Here is a 17858-nt window from a genome sequence, read left to right as displayed (position 1 = left end):
AAGCTAGCCAAGCATAATGATGGGAAGGGAGCGGGTGAAAACAGATAGTCTGTTTTTTCCACAGTTAAAAACACTCCTGCCAGCACCTCTGTGAATGGGATACACGCCATAAGATTTTGTGTTAAGATGGGAGAATAATCTTCGAGTCTCATTCTCAGAATGTATAATTTCTGAATGATTCTCAGTGAATCATTTCTGATAATGTCTGACTATAATTTGTGATAGGAAGTCATAAGCAGTAATCTGCATAATTGGTTGTTTAACAGACACCCTCCTACTGACTCCTCACGATATATTTTTTTTTGCATCATTTGTAATAGGGAGAAAAAAACCCATGCTTTTCAGACCAATGACAATGAATTTTCCTTATGACTAAAATATCTGAATTATGTACAATTTAATATTATAAAAGCTTCGGCTTTACCCTAAACCTCTGCAATGCATAACAATAAAAGAATCAACGCTGCTCCCACTGCTGTAACCAAAACAAATTTGGTGATGAATCACCAAAGGCACACTGACTTTATGCATGCAAAAACATTTTGTGCAGATAAGCCAACTTCCTGTTGCATATTCCATATATGTAATATAAAATGTTTATATGGACATGTGTTTGTACCTTTGGAGGATCATACAGCTCCAGTTGGTATATCTCCACTGCTCCTCTTCCTCCACTTTGAGCTTCCCTGATCCTCCTGACCAGCAGGTGGCAGCGTTGCCAGCGGGGCTGAGAGTCTGAGATAGTGTCATCCACCATTAAGTACTTCAGATGACCCTCTTTACAGCAGCCGCTCACCTCCGACCTCCTTTGTCTCATGCTTTTCTTGTGGAACCGACGGAAACTATTCAGGATGTGAGAGGCTATTGCAGCCACAGACCGGTGGGAAGTGGTTGGAGGGGTGGCTTCAGAGTTCAGACAAGAAGAAGAGTGGGAGGAAGAGGAGGAAGATGACACTTCCTCATTTGTTGAGGAAATCTCGCTCACTCTGTCGCCATTATTTGGTGGGTTGTTGTTACTGTTTGTAGGGTTGCTGGAAGACTGGTCCTGGGATGAGGGAGAGCTTTCCTTGAGCCTCCTTAAGTTCAGCTGGATATGACTAAAAGGGAAGTGTGTGACTTCAGAATGTCCAGGGTTGGAGGTTGAGGAATCTGATGAGTACCGTTCAGATACCTGATGATCTGCGCCAGAAATTTCCTCATTGCTACGGCTACGAATCGGCAGGGCCCCACTGCCGACGCTCCGGCTCAACCCGCTGAGCACCACTGGGTTTCCTGATGAGGAGTTTCCAGCAGCACATCGAAGCGGCTGCTCCTGTTCTCGGTGCACCACCGACTCCACTTTTGGTGACAAACCAGAAAGTAAAGCAGGTCCTCCACTTGGCCGGCCCGCTTCCCGATAGTCCTGCACCCCAGACAAAGAGGTTATATGCACTCGACCATTTAAAGTCTGTGATGAAAAGGGAGGCGGCACTTGAGATGTGGAGAAAGCACTACTAGTAGCAGTAGCACATGTGTTCTGGCTGAGCGGAGAGCCATCTTTGTTAACCTCACAGCAGAAGTGCTGCTGGAAGAGGTCAGTGAACTGCTTGGAAAAGGTCTCTGGTGCGAGTACATCATGATGTGGCCGCTCTCTGGCGAAGCTCCGGTAGTGTCCAGCCAACTCCCGGGCTGTGGCGATGGCGTGCAGCTCGCAGAACTCCCTCCAGCCTCTCTGGGGTGCTCCCACGCCTGTGCCCCCTCCTGCTGTTGTGGTGGTGTTGGCAGGATGAATAGTGTTACCATTCATTGCAGTAACCAAACCGGCTGAGAATCACTGCTGTAGAAATTTGAAAAAGAGACAGGATGTGGAGAAATGGATGAGTGGACAGCAGATCGATTTAGAGACAGAAGTGGAGGAGTAGATAAGTTTGAGAAAAAAAGATGATTGAGGGATAAACAAAAGGAGAGACACAGAAATGTAATTAGAATCAGATCAAGATAATACAGTGAGTTGTGCAAGAACTGAAGCACTAAAGATGAAACACGAAAAACAGTCACAGCAATTTTTTCAATTACTTGAAATTTAGAATAGAGACAGCCAAGAGTCTGATTTTATCTATCTTAAACTTTCCAAATTGGATTACATGGCCTTGCAAAGAATCTCTGGCAACCAACCAGTCATAGAGTATCCCAATAGATAAAGGCGACAACAGTTCACTAAAAAGTACAATAGGTCACCATTCAATTTATGGGAAAAAAGTTGATTTAATCAAGAGCAGAAACACTGTCATTGCATATACAGTGGGGGCTGAAGGTTTATCAATCCAAAACCCATTTCACTTATTGTTTAATCATTGTGAAAAATTATTTAATCTTCTATGTTTGTGTGTTGTATGAACCATGCCTTCAATAATTGGTGTGACCTCTTTCGCAGAAATAACTAACTAAATGTTTCCCCTATTTGTTTGCTGGCCCTGTACATCAATTTGGAGGGATTTTAGTCAATTGCTCCTTACAGTACAGCTTAATCTCAGTGATACCTGCCTCAGTTCATTCCACAGCAGTTCTCAGCTATTTCAAAACTTTAAATCTCTTCGGTTTTAACTCTCGTTTGTTTGTTTTTTTGCTCTTTGTTGATCTTCAGTTAACAGATCAATATCTTAACATTTTCCGGTAGAACTTGCTTGTAGGACTCAAACTTAACATAGCTTCGTCAATAATGGCGGGCAGCCCTTTCCAAAAAAGCAGCAATGGCCCAAATCATGATACTGCCACCACCACGTTTCACAGACGGGATAAGGTTCTTTATGCTTTAATGTAGTGTTTGGTCACTGCCCAACATTTCGCTTCTCATTCAAGCCATTTCAAGATCTACTTTTGTTCTGTGGATGGTTGAACCCAATCTCCCAACAGCCTTTTACCCTGGGGGTTCATTGTGACTCCTGGACTATTACGCACCTTGTTCTTCTTGTGATCTTTGTTAGTCAACCATTCCCATCAAAGTTTATTTGGACACACAACTGTCATCCCTTTGACTGAATCAATCCACCTTCAGATGAACTGATAATCCCAGAAGTGGATGATTTTCTGAAGTAATTGACAAAAAAAAAGAAAAAAAGTGTATATTTTTTCTCATCTGTTTAAATAAGATTCTTTTATCTAGTTTTTCGAAATGCTTAAACAACGAATTAAACATTATTTGTACAGAAATAGAGAAAATTCTACAGGGTTCACAGACTTTCATGAGCTACTGTATTTAAATATTTATGAAAACAGGAGTGAAAACCATTAACAAAGTTGGCTTTGAGTTGCAATGATGTGGACATCTGTGCAATTTGAAATGAATGAAAATAGCAATAGGTCATTCGCTGACAGACACTCAATGAGGCTGTGACTGAGGAAGTAGATTGAGCAAATTTCTCAATTACACCACTGTCTGCTAGGCTTTCACCGTTTACATGTGACGTGTTTTGGGGTTCTTTTGCGTTTTTATTCTCACGGTGAAGCCTTCAGTAGGTCAGGACAATTACATCCTATTTATTATATGAAACTTAATTGTGGAAATTAAGAACTAAGAACCTATCATTGCACTCACTAAGACAATAGTTACACTTAAAAATTATCTGTTTTAACCAATAATGTGTACTGATGAGGCTTTACTCTGAATTCTGTTTGGTTAGATATATGACACTAACCATTCATGATGCCACAGGGAGCTCTGTGTATTACATGCTGTTATTTGAGTGATGATCATGTTCTCCCTCCATATGCAGCAGATGCTGATAAAACACTAAAAACAGCAGACTTGTTTACCCCTTGAACAGACCCAGCTGCTGCTCAAAGTTTTTGGCCATTGAAGGGAATAATGGTGATTTAGAATATGTCACCGTCCAATTGGCAGTTTGGTCTTATTGCATGCTGTCATCATTTGTGGAGTTAGACTGACATAAGTACGGTCATTTTTCTAAATGGTTAAAATTTGTTATTGTACTTTTTTCTTCTTTGAGAACAGATAGCAAAAATGGAGTAGAAAAGAAAGGGGCGAGTTCCTGAATGGACCTAATGATTAAACAGTGGCGACCAGAACACCCCCTCCATTTGTCCAGCATTCTGAGAAAAAATTCCTGCTTAGATTGAAGTAGTTCCTGGGTATCCTTGACTTCCTACGCTTTATCTCTGCTGCTTTTTATTCTCTTTTCTGTGCCTTGTTCATTTCCTTTGGATCTGTTGCTGCATTCTGATAAACTGTATGCTCATTAATTTAATCTCTGTAGGCTTGTCTAACTTAGCAAAAAAACAAAACAAATAAAAACTGATAACTCAGTTGCTTGCTACACAAATACATCATAAGCACCATTTTCATTGACTGCATAAAAATGTTAACAAAATCGAGCCATACTTTCACCTATCCACCTTAATAACTGCTATTTTTGTTACTAGAAAGACACAAGGTAGTGGTTTAAGAGTTTAACATAAAACAGGAAACCGGAAGCCTTCTTAAGTATTCATTAAGAGCCATACCACTATCCTTTATTTTTTCAAACGCCCTTTAGCTGTTCCCTGAAGTGTGTATACACTGCTGACCTTCTAGACACTCAACCCATATTTATAGTAGAATAGTAAGCGGAAGGACACGTTTTCAAAGAACCACAACAGACCTTAGCTGATGCAAGAGTGTAGCTTCAGGGTTTATGAAGACAGCCCATGGATGATAAAATGTTGTATAATCAGCCGCAGAGTTGCCAGGTTTTTACACTGCCTTTGAATCTATTTAGCAGGTACACTTTTTGCATAGCACAATATTGTTGACTAATCAAATAAACAAACTGGTTCAATTTGTCACCATAAACTTCTTACCGGCAGGAAAACACTGATATCTAAAGACCCTGGAGATGTTTTACTAGATACCAGCATATGTTATATAACAACTGCAGCTCATTTCTATAATACTGTACACATGCTTGCCATAAATGAGCTGTTGAGCAAACTCAAAGTAAGACTTCAAACAGAGCAGTATTTACAAGGCTTTGATAAAACGTGCGCCTACTGTACATACCATCTTCCTCCAGTGCAGCAGAGAAGGGTCTATTCTAAATACAGGAAGTATGAGTGCGTGTGGGCTGCAACGGGGGGGAGACACAGACTGTGGTCCAACAGATCACAGAAAACCACAAGAAATTGGGGGGGGGGGGCGCGTTGTGGTCAGACCAAACATGGAGCAACATGTCTCGTTATCTCTCGGCTAACATCTCTCTCTCTCTCACTGGGTCCAAAAAGACAATATTGTGTTGCGTAGCAAGTAATGGTCATTTTTTCATTAGTATCATCAAACATACCAGGGGAGACGTACGTCAATTGGGGGGGGGGGACTTGGCTTCGTGAAATATTGCGTCACTAAAGTTCCTGGATGTGTCCTGTCACAACAACTAATTCCCTTCCTGTACTTTTCAGAGCATGCTCAGTGCATGCCCTCTTGTGCCCCTCCAGCTGGCCCCCCCAGAAGCTTGTTTCTATCTGCCTGGCCAGCCCAGCAATGACTCAGCACTGACTACAGAACATGCACATGCACATATACACATACACACACATATATATATAGACACACACTTCCTCTCTTTGTATCCCTCTGGGGGCTTGCACGTCTCTGTTCCCATGGTTTTCCGTTTCTTTTCATCCTCTCTGTCCTTTGGAATGAGGATCTCCAGATGTGTTTGGCTTCATACTTCCTTTACTTTACCTAGACTGAGGGCCTAAAAGGGCCACATTCAAACTGTGGGAAAAAAACCAAAAGGTTATTAGAGTTTTCTGTTTCCTTTCTCAGCCTTTATTCAGGACCTCCAACACAAGCTCAGTGTTATTATCATGTTATTGTTTTTTTACTAGATAGGGCTCAGCAGGGTATGACAGAAAAAATGTCCAATTCAAAACAAACGTCACAAATGAAAAACATTCCTACACAATACAGTCGAAGTTCCTGCATTCCCTCCTTTCTTAATGTTTTCCTCACCTTACTCATCAGCCCCTCCTTCTCCTCATCTTCCTCAACAATGCCTACATTCTTCACTGTGACACACACACACACACCCATGCTTTCGGACACACATATGCGCGCACACACACAGATTGCTTTTTTTTAAACTTCTCGTATGTACTTTACAGAAATCTGGCGCAGCTTTTCCTGCAGCACAGACACAAGCAGCCTGAGAAACTGCTGTCCTGAGCAACCGTGGCCTAGTGGCAGATGTCGACATCTGCCACAAAACTTTAACCAAATAAATGCTACTGTTTGCAAGTTCAACCTATAGGATGTCTGTAAAACTGCTGTTTAAAATACGGCACAAAATGTTGCTACAAAATAAATAAATAAATACTCTGCCAGGAAAGCAGCTTGTGACGGACACAAGCTGAAATAATGCTCAGTCTTTTTACACAAAACTCACCTCCACTATGACACATGTTCCGAATGAGAATAGGAACAATAACTCAATGAGTCAACAAATAACATGTCACCAACTATTTTCATAACCAAGCAATAATTACAAACATGCTCTGCTTTTAAGCTCTCAAAATAAGGGATTTCCTATGCTTGCACTCATTTTTGAGGAAATGCAATACACAAGCAATCTGAAGATGTCACCTGAGCACCCAGAAATATGTGGAGCATTCGTCACAATGTTCTGATTAGAGAAACTAACCAACTAGCAAATTAATCCATTATTAAAAAGTGCCCTGATGCATTCTCAATGTTTGTAAGATGTCCACTCTGCACTGCAGTCTCACCACAACTTTAGACAGGGAGCTGTATGGTTTCTAAATAGACCAAGTCAGCATAAATAAGCACAAAAATGGGCAGCACAGCCCTTACCTTCCCTCATAAGTTTGCTGCTCCCAGCACAAGAAGTGGAACTAAACTAAACCTGATTTTAATCAAGCAGGAAGGAAACAGGATGTGTGAAAAGACACATGTGAATTGATCGTATCGACATGAGTAACCCCATGACTCTTTGTCAGCTCACAGTTGGGTTTTAACACAACACAACCTTGAATGAGATGAGCAAGCGCTGCTGTGGTATGTTGTTCTCGCTAAACGCCCAGACACCAAAATAGAAGAGCAACCAGTAACCCTATGGTGGCCAGTAAACAGTGTCCTGGATGTGACCTATGTGGAGGAGAGATAAAACGCAGCCTTGAAACCCGCATTGCCTTCAGCACAAACACTGCCAAGCTTTGGCCTCAGACCATAATGCCAATATAGCATTACATTACCACTGCATTCATTTCTGTGCAAAACAAAAAAATATATAAAATCTACCAAGTCTGCAGCACAGAAAGAAAATTATCAGTGCTGCTGGTGGAAGCACTGCTGCAGGGAGGTCCTATTTATATCTCGAGAGGTTGGCATCAGCCCTCACAAAGCTCTGTGCACTCCCTATTGTCCTCAGTTGGGAACAGCACTTGTTTGATTCAATGGATGGAGGCACAGAAGACCTTTCAGGTCGCATATTCATAAGTAGACAGGAATGAAAATGGCTGCATGCTCATCTTTGTGCCAACTCAGTTTTAAACATGCCACATTTCACTCACTATGTTACAGTTCAAACTTATATTTAGATCCCAAAACTTGAAAGTAGATGCTGTAAGTGAAGTGTTTTTGCCCACAGATGTGCGTCTTTGCTTATTTTAATCTAGACCAACCTTAACCAGTTACCTCTGGCCTCTCCGGATCAGAATATAACATTTAAGGTTTTTCTGACACCCTTTACTCACACACTAAACTGGAGAAAACACAACAATAAAGGGCCCACACATTCCTGGGAAGATGGCAGAAAAGTGTGGTTCCTCTTGTAAAAATAAGACTTGAGCTGAAACACTTTACGCTCTGGAAACAAGTATCTTTGGGACATAATCCAAAACGGAATTCACCATTGACCATTAGCCTAAACAACTGCTGCCAAAACCGAGTGCGTGACAGGACGCCAAAAGGATTTTAGGAGGTGAACCATTTTGCTGTGAATGTCTTTGAACTTATCAAGCTGCAACCCAGCTAAGAAGAGGGAGATTGGTGTTTTTAGTGAATGGGCAAGAGCACACTACTGAAGAGGAAAGGGCTGCACTGGATTTACAAGTCAAAAGGAGTATCATCATAAAACAGAAAGGGGCACAATAATCATTTTGTCATAATCATTTTGTTTTCATAATCATTAAAGACATAATCGTAACTGAAATCCCAATATGGTAAACTGCAAGTTTTTGGTTTGTTTGTTTTTTACTTTTTGTTGGTAGCTTTATTGGCATGAGCTGTGTTGTTTTATATAAGATATTATACTTATCATAGTGAACATAATCTTTTTTAATTCAGTTGGACAACAAAGGCAAATCAAGATGTTATTTTGTGTCTGTGATGGCCTTTTTTCACAATTTCCTGATGATTACTGTTTATAGCTTAAACAGTAATCAGCAATAAAAATATTTTACTTGTTACAGCTCTGTTGCACTCCCACTCCCAATTGTTTGGAAAGTTCCCTATTCTGCAACTTAATCAGATCACAATACAAGCTTATAATGTAAGGAGCAATAATTTGAGAATCAATTTTATGTCCTCAATCAAATATAATATAAATATTGTTCTCAAAAATCTGATTACAACTAGCATGATGCAAGTGAGCAGTAAAATCAATATGTCAATAATATATCAATAACACTCATGTAAATGTGTTACTTGCACCTTTGCAAACTACCTTTGTTTTTACAGTCACATTTAAAAATTACTATTGGGTGACAGGCTGGGCTCTTTGTCTTGTTAACATGCAGACACAGATGTGTTTGAGCAACTTGTCTGAAAACGTGTGCACATGTACAACTCCACAAGCAGTTTGGTTATGCATTACTACAGAAATAGGATGTTCTCCTAATCAAAGCACTCATTATATAAAATACAATTTACAGCAAGCCACATCCTTCTGACCCTGATATAGCCCTGGCCTTATTACAGAGATCAGCCGGATCCAATCTATTGCTTACGACTCAATTAGTCCGCATGGCATCAAAGCTCTCTGAGACATCAAACGCTCTGGTTTTTACGGAAAAACCTAGAGAGGAATAAATAAATAAATTAGGAAAAATGTGGCAACATGTGCACCACAGGTCTGGGATAAAAACAGATTTTGTTACCACCTTTGAATTTTCATCCTCTGAATCACTGACTGAATCACAGAGGTACGGATACATTTACAAAATGGGGCAAGCATAAGTGTTTGTGTGAGTGCAGGAGCTACAGTGTTATTATAAAAGAAAGGGAGGGAGTAAGTAAGGAGTAAGAGAATAAGAATAGAAGAAAAGGAAGAGGAGGATATGATCGAACAAAAGTCAAAAGGACAAAGAGAAAGAAAGATGAGGGGATAATGAGAAGGCAGGTTGAAAGGCAGAAAAAGAGCAGGGGATAGCGCCAGCTTTGTGGGGGATGGTCCAGGTGGCAGAGTTAGAGGAACAGAGAGTAGAGGATCTCGGTTCTGCCTGGGTAGCAATCACAGCAACAGGAAGCCCTGCCCTGGCCAGGCAAGCAGTGACGAGTGCACACATGCAAAGATACTGTACACGCATGCACAGGCGCATACACGTGCACAAAATAAATTTCCATGCTTACTTCAGTGGTGGAAAGAACATCAAACTCTCAAGTACCAGAGTTGCTACTTAAAATATTGTTTGTGATGAATCTATGGTGCAAGTTACAACCAATTCCTCTGAGTTTGCTAAAAATACACATTCAGGTGGTGGTAATGTATGACAATGTAAAAAGTGGTGCAGTGGGGTATACACATCAAGAAACTCTCAACTGACTTCATACCATAGAACAGCTGTGGTATTTACTCTAATACTGGATTATATGAATATAATTCTGAATTTCGAGGAAGAACTAAATCTACTCTGACAGTGATTCTTCTGCATTATTTGACAGCACAGATCTGAAGGGTGGGTTTGTGTGATCACTGAATTAGTTCTTTAAATAGCAGAGAGCAGCCATGCTTACCACACACCGGTCTACTTTTCTTTATGAAAACACTTTCCCCAAGAATGCCATGCATCATCCTCGCACGGTGTTAGTCGACTTTCACACCTGTCTATACAGCTAATATATTGATCAATTTAATGACACTGTAACTGTACTTTAGCTGTTTTTTGTTCTATTTTTGTTTCATTGTATTTCAACATTTTTTTCTAATTCATTTGTTCAAATTGATTGTATTCTTGTTTTTATGTTCTTATGCTTTTCTTTGCCTCGGAAATATGCCATATAAAGGTGCCTTGCCTTGCTGAAGGCAAGAAAAGTGTTCTGTGGTCAGATTAATAGAAATTTGTAATACTTTGTGGACCCATGGAGGCCATGTCCTGCAGACTAAAGAGGAGAGGGACCATCCAGCTTGTTATCAGCAGACAGTTCAAAAGCCTGCATTTCTGATGGTATGGGGGCGCATTAGTGCCTATTATGTAGGCAGCTTACACATCTGGAAAGGCAACATCAATGAAAAGTACATAGAGGTTTTAGAGAAACATATGCTCCCATCCAGAAAATAACTCTTTCAGGGAAGGCCCTGCATATTTCAGCAAGTCAATGCTAAACCACATACTGCATCCATCACAACAGTACGGCTTCACAGGAGAAGTGTCCGGGTGCTGAGCTGGCCTGCCTGCAGTCCAGACCTTTCACCAATAGAAAACATTTGCCTCGTCATAAAACGGAAAATCACTCAACAGAGGCCATGGACTGTTGAGCAGCTAGAATCCTGCATCAGACAAGAATCGGACAACATTCCTCTCCTAAACTCCAGCAACTGGTCTCCTAACCTCCAGACATTTACAGAGAGTTGTTAAAAGAAGAGGGGATGCTACATTGAGATTTGTATCTTCTATAAAATTAAAAATAAGATAAAATATTTTTTCCACGAAATGGTAAAATTTCTCAGTTCCAACATCTGATATGTTGTTTATTCCAGTTAACATGAACTGACACTGTGTGACCTTATTCCATCACTCTTACTTTGTGTTTTATATGTGAATGCAACAAGTTGCTATGTATCACAGGCAACTGGCAAAACCTGACTACAGCAACATGCAGTTAAAAGTGCTTTTTTGCTAATTTGATGCCTGATTGAGCAGCTACATAAAAGAAGATCTGCACTTGCAGTGATGGGACTGGCTGAGTCTCAGTGTTCCTGTTTATGTGAAGTGAGATGTGAAAGAGCTTTGATAATGAACAGAGCAGAAAGCGAGATGTGCACGGCTTACATAATTGAAGAACATATTGTGAAGGAGGAAGTAGCACTGAAACATGAGATAACCCCTGCTCTAGCTTACCATAGCCCGAGGAAAGCATCAGCAGACCCAGGGTAAAACACGTGAAGAAGAGCCTGCAGCTACATCACAACTAAGTGCAGCATCAGTACAGGACAACATGTTTGTTTTGGATTTACAAAGTCATGGAAATGTTTGTTTGTGTAAAGTATGTTCTAAAAGCTAAAATACGTAATTTAATTTTTTCATGATGTTTTGTAAAAAAAATTATATTCCTGATATACCCACACTATATAAATAGAGCTACGGGTCAAGAACAGTTGTCCAAGTTTGGATTTTCCTGTAGCTGCTGTGAAACATTTATAAATTAATTCATAAATTAGTGGACGATTTGTTTTGAAAGGTCTGATCTAAAAACAATGAACAAAAAAGGCATTAACAGCTGTGAAGACTTATTTTTTGTAATGCATATGCAGTTTGTTGTTATATGTGTAGGCAAAATACTACTGGGTACATAGAGTGTTTGTTATGGTTTTAATATTCTCAAGCCCTGGTCCTGAATTCCCACAACAATGCAGGCTCCAACACAACACAATGCTGCTATTCTTAAGACGCACAAAATTAAAGCCCAGCCGCTTTCTGGGCATTTCCTGTAGTCTGGAAACAGGGAGATGGGGGCAGGTTGGGAAAGTAGCAAAACTCAAAGGCTCAATCTGAGCTGATAAGAAGGAAATTGCACAGCAATAGCAAGGTGTCATAAAAAAGAACGAAAATTCTTTGGATCCCCCCTCCCAAACATTTTACATGTGTGTATCCAGCAAGTCCTAATGACCTAGTTACATTTTCAGCAACATGCATCAATTCAGCAGCCCCACATCCTACAAATGACTAATACAAACTGTCTTTGCACAGTCTATCATTATCCTGCAAAGACAGGCCCTGGCACATCAAAATACTAAAACATAGGGCTCCCAGAGACATAATTACAGGCAAAAAATGGAACAAGAAGTTTTGGCTTTGGCTGCATGAATGTGATGTGTGAGGAGGTGAGAAAGGGAATGAGGTCAGTAGTGGCTGTCAGGCATTACAAACACTGCAGGCATCAAACTGTAGCTGACAAACTAACAATACACAATGAGATCTATATTGAAAGGCTCAGCAAACAAACATGCCCTTTCAGTCGGGGCTGGAAAAAGTCAGACTGAGCAAATTCCTATATCCCCATCGATTTAAAAAGTCCCAAAATCTTAAGTGAACTATAATTAAATGCCTTTTTGCCTTTGTGTTGTCTTACATCCTGCCGTCATTTCTAAAACTTGATGATTAGGGCCCGAGCAATGTGATTAGTCTATAGATTACTTTTTTGATGCAGGAGTTAATTATATGGGCTATAGAATGTCACAAACTGAAAACTAAATGGTCATAACAATTTTTTCAAAAAACAAGGTGTCCTCTATCAAGATTCAAAATGCAAAGACGTGAACTATATTTGTGTACGCTAAGACTGATCAGTTCAACTCCTGATGTTGTTTAGTTCACTTCCATTATACTATTACACAAAAAAACGTGGACATAATGCAAGATCGTGTAGAGTACAGCAATGCACAAAGCTTTAGTTCAAAACAAAACAGCACAAAATCTGGATACATGCATAAAAAGGTTTTCCTGCACCAACTGAGCCCTGGCCAAAAAAAAAAAAAGACTGGCTGACTTTTCATATTACACAACATTAAATACACATAGGCTGTATAACCAAACAGATTATGTATGTTTCTCAACTACAAATTTACCAAACACTGACCTTAACATAATGGTTTAGTTTTTAAAAAGCCGAAAAACAACAACCAATCATTCACAACTCGACTGAGTTGAATCAGTACAATTCAGCCAATTCAAGCATTCAAGACTCAAATGTTCCAGCCTGACAGACATTCCAGAGTACGTCAGACATTTCTGTCTGAAATCCACAAGGACTTTATGAATGAGTCATCCGTACTTGTGATGTGTTTCTGGTTCATTGTGAATTATGATATAATAATATACCTTATGTATAAATGTATGTGTGTCTGTGGGGCTGTTGGGAGGGGTTGAGTGTGAGATAATTGACTCCTTCAGTCACTCTGATCGGCTGTGAATCATCTGCAAGCATCTGACTTCCAGGAAGGCTAATTCAGGAGTTATAAACTTTTCCACACTGGGCCTCATGAGGAGCCAATTGAGTTTCAGTGTTACCACTAACAAAATACCACTTAACACATTAACATCACCCGAAAAAACATGCTGTTTCGTTTTTGTGTGTTCTGCAGTGATTGCACACACGCACACACACGCGTTGCTTTGGGAATAAACTTTTGTGGCATGATGTGAGTATTTCATGAGAATGCGTTCCTACTTTCACTTCCACTTAGACATGTTTCCCATTTCTGATAAACACACAGAGGAGTGAAGCATTTAGGGCTGCCACAAAAAAATATTTTCAGTTATTATTTTCTTACTTAGCTTATTGTTTGGTCTATAATACATACAATTACAAAACAGCATTCACAATTTCTTTGCTCACAATTAGTTTGCTTGCTTTGTGCGTGATCAACAGACAAAGCAATTCTAATGTATCAGGTGATGAAAAGCAAACAAATACCTTGATAAAAACTTAAACTAGGGAATATTTAGCATTTTGCTTTAGAAAAGGCAGACAACCTGAATGTATGATCTTTAGACTTGGGAAGTGTGTTTCATTAAAGTAAATTTGACTGTTTAGTCAGCTAATTTACAACGTCATTACTACACTCATTACTAGAAAGCAAAACTCCAGGGTCTAATTTCTAAAGTTTGAAAAATAAACTTGGGAAAAATAATTCTTAATCCCACATCCTCACTGTGCGTGCGCACACACACATATCAATTAATACAATGCAAGTGCAGAACCTACAGGCACACACTTTTTAGGCAACATCCTCATACTGCTGCAGCTAAATCCAGCCTGTAATCAACATTTTTCCATCAAGAAGAACAGGGGTGCATTGGGGTAAACACACACACACACACAAGCACACACACTAATTATTGTTGCTTTGGAAAAAACAGACAGACACACACACACACACGCCCTCCACTTGCACAAACACGAAAACTATTGTATACCCTGAGTGTGTGTGGTGAGAATCCAGTTATTATTTTAGGTTTAGCTATTTGATCTACCAGTGCTGTGAGTCACATCACACTTTCAGACGCCAAATGCTTGATAACGTTGTTTTGTGCTGCTAAAGCTCTCCATTGTCACCAGAAAAAAACACTTTTTTTCTTCCAATTCTGGCCTAATTTGTCTCTTCCGTCTTTCTCCGTCATTCTTTGCAGATTCCTACTTTGTCTGCCTGCCAAGTTATCTCCCAAGGCTCCTTTTTCCTCGTTCTCTTTTTGCCTCCTTTTACATCCCCCCTTGAGGGCTGCTGTGGGTCAGACCTCTCTCGTGGTCTCACCAGTGGATTTCTTAGAACCCCTGAGCGGAGTGGAAGCACTGACATCCGATAACATCTCAGTTAAAAAAAAATAATAATAAAAGGAACCGCGACTTTGTCTAATCTACAGCTGATAGCAGAGATTGTACACTACTTTTATCTGAAACAACAATCAGTACATCAGATATGCATACATGTACGGGTAATTGACAAATTAAAACAGTAATGTCCAAATTATAAAAAGCTGCAGTTTTTTCTTTCAAGTAAAGATGTCTCAGTCACCATGATGGGAGGTAAAATCTCCAGTGGAGTATTCAAGTCATGTTAGAAAAAGTCACATACAAATATAGGTATAACCTGGTAACCTGATATAGAAGTTTTTTCAATACAAGGACCCTGATGTCCATTATTCTCACATTTTGCGGATCAAGTGATCAATCGTTTCGCCATACTAACTGACCGATTAACCGCAGCTCTGTAATTGATTAGCAGACTGCTCATTATTACCAGAAAATTAATCTATTATTTTAACCATCATTTTCTTTTAGAAACAAAGCAAATATGCTAAATGTTTGATGATTAAAAGATGTGAATTTGACCATTTGCTCCTATTCCTACTTATTAATTCTCCGGACTTTTCATTCAAGGTCTTGTCATTCAATAACAAAATCAATAAGCATGTAGCACTTGGCCCTTTCTTGCAACTGTCAATTTTGCATTGCAGTAAAACTATTTGTACTGTTTAGATTTTTACTGTACTCTTGTAGATTTTGTAGCAGGGGTTCAGAAGGTACATCAGTCACCTGGAATCCCAGATTTAAGTTTCCCATATCAAATCTGGCTTTTTTTGTAATTTCATTTAGTTATGTTAGCAGACAACTTGTTGTGATATATTCTTTTTTATGACATTAATATCCCTGCACTTGGGGAATGTTCAGTTCTAAACACCTGAGCTACAGCTGCCCAGTTGAGGCTAAAGAGATGGCTTTGTTGCGGAGATAACCCTGCCAAGTACACAGTTCTCTAATATCAAGGAGACACTGTGTATCTATATTGTGATAAAAAGGCAGCGGTGCAAGTGCTCCGATCCTATATTAAAAAACATATTAAATGTATATAATACTCATTTAAAAGTAAATGTCCTGCTTTTAAAGAAAAGAAACCTTAGACATCAGAAGCCATGTACTCATAATACAGAAAAGTTCATTTCAGAGCCATATATTATTAAATAAATCACACGACTAGATAGAAACACTGGGTTCAGTGGATTGTGAAACCAAGTAGCTGCTTCCGACTTGTTTCTGTTCTCCATGCAGAAGTCATGAGGGGTGATCACTGACTCGAAGCATGTGCACACTTACATTTAACAAACAATACCACACTGCTGCCAACAACAATCCAGAGCATCTTAAATGTGAAGATTTTGGATATTCATGGGTAACATATGCACAGCGACATATATAAATGACAAATAAGACATTAGGTTTTAATATTACATCATCTTTTTTTAAACCACCACTGATAGATCTCTGCACTGAGTAATGTTGAAAATGAGATTCATAGATGACACCACCACCACCACCACTACTACTAGTACTACTACTACTACTACTACATATTTTGTCCCAACTAGCCTGGTTGGGACAAACAAACTGGTAGGGTCTCATTGACCCCCAGAAGAAAAGTAGCCATTTTGACTTAATTAATGTACTTTATGTGTCATATGCCTGTAGGTGCCCAGCCTACAAAGGTTTACAAGACACTGGTTACGTTACCTTTACAAGTTAGCAAAATATATAAATGCAAACCACAGAGAATCAAAATAACTAATCCTATGCTCATGATAGTCATTAGATAGGATATTAAATCTCATGAAATTTTAAACCCCAGAGCTGATGAGTTAATTACAAAACTCAAATGTCAACAAATGTTTTAACCGATTAATCACTTAAATTATTTTTAAGCAAAAAAAAAAAAATGGCAGAAACTCACTTGTACCAGCTTCAGAAATGTAAAGTGTTGCTAGTTTACCGGATTCTTCTCATATTTATCTGAGAGGCTTTGGCAAAAAATAAAGGTCCATGTATGTTTTATACACTGAACTAATTAGTCAATTGTTCAAAGAAAAAAAAATACATGTGAGGCCCACTGATAATGAAAGTGTTTGTTACAGCAGCAAGGAATTGTAACGGGCTCCCACTTTAAGAGTATGGCCACACGATGGAAGATGGAGGACGCTGGAACACTGTTGATATTCCTCTGCAGTCCAGTGTCTTAGAAACGTGCAGCTACTCAAACAGTCAAAAACAGTAACAGGATAATCCTAAGGCCTTTGATGCCCCGTATCCCCTCCCTCCCTCCCGGGCAGCTGTTCACTTTGTCAAATTGGAAAGTGGACCAAAGAAAACTTTACTTTTGTCCAAACACTCTGCACCAGCACCACCGAGCAGGAGCAATGCAAAGTCCTTTATATTTCACAAGAGCACTTTTTTTTTTTTTCGACGAGGGTTAGCGAAGAGAAAATGTCATTTCGGACGGAACCTTTGTCCGCATTACTGCTGCCGTTCGCCGTGAGGGCTAATCCCCCATGTGGTTGAGAGGCTGGTGATATGAAAAACACTTTGGCACAAGAAGAAGGTAATAAAAGCTGACTGAAACTCAACCCTCACAGCATACTCACGTTCTCCGTTATCTCGGATGGGCACCCACCGCAGCTCGACGACTAACCAACAAGTTGGACTTTGCATAACGGAAACGTGTTGAGAAGCATCTAAAGTTGGTCAAATCGACGTCGGCGAGAAGCAACAGTGAGTGGACACAGGAGGAAAAGCCGCACGCAGTAACGTCCGTCCCTGTCTCTCTCATTGTGAGTGCATGCGACGGTTCCTCTGCAGAAAAAAAAAGGAAAGAAAACTTTCAACCACGAACTTGACACGGAAAAGTGGCGACTCCTCATTTCCGCTGTCAAAAAAAAAGAAAAAAAGTGCCGCGGTCCAGCAGCGTCAAGTTGGAGGAAAACGAAATAATTGCTTCCGGGTCTGTCTCTTCACAATAAGAGGCGGGCGCAGGCAAGAGGAGACTACCAGTAAACAAACCCAGATTAAACCACTAGGCGGCAAACGGCCTTTTGGCCTT

At 39.9% G+C, this 17858-nt stretch overlaps 1 protein-coding gene across 8 annotated transcripts in view; it reads right to left on the bottom strand.

Moving 5' to 3' along the window:
- sh2b3 (SH2B adaptor protein 3) overlaps positions 1 to 17690 on the bottom strand; it is a 50122-nt gene extending 32432 nt beyond the window's left edge. Inside the window, exons 1-4 of one of the 8 annotated variants that reach the window (XM_067522208.1) lie at positions 17404 to 17690; positions 5587 to 5749; positions 2938 to 3066; positions 620 to 1816 (exon numbers count right to left, since the gene is read on the bottom strand). In XM_067522208.1, the coding sequence (XP_067378309.1) occupies positions 620 to 1786 (1167 nt within the window). In that variant the 5' untranslated portion in view covers positions 1787 to 1816; positions 2938 to 3066; positions 5587 to 5749; positions 17404 to 17690. The remainder of the gene's footprint in view (positions 1 to 619; positions 1817 to 2937; positions 3067 to 5586; positions 5750 to 17403) is intronic. The other 7 variants (XM_067522209.1, XM_067522207.1, XM_067522210.1 and 4 more) reach the window with 7 other exon arrangements.
- Positions 17691 to 17858: the final 168 nt, after the last annotated feature.

This window comes from Channa argus, chromosome 11 (genome assembly GCF_033026475.1).
Source record: "Channa argus isolate prfri chromosome 11, Channa argus male v1.0, whole genome shotgun sequence".
Taxonomy (NCBI): Eukaryota; Metazoa; Chordata; class Actinopteri; order Anabantiformes; family Channidae; genus Channa; species Channa argus.
This window is presented reverse-complemented; position numbering and strand designations above follow the sequence as displayed.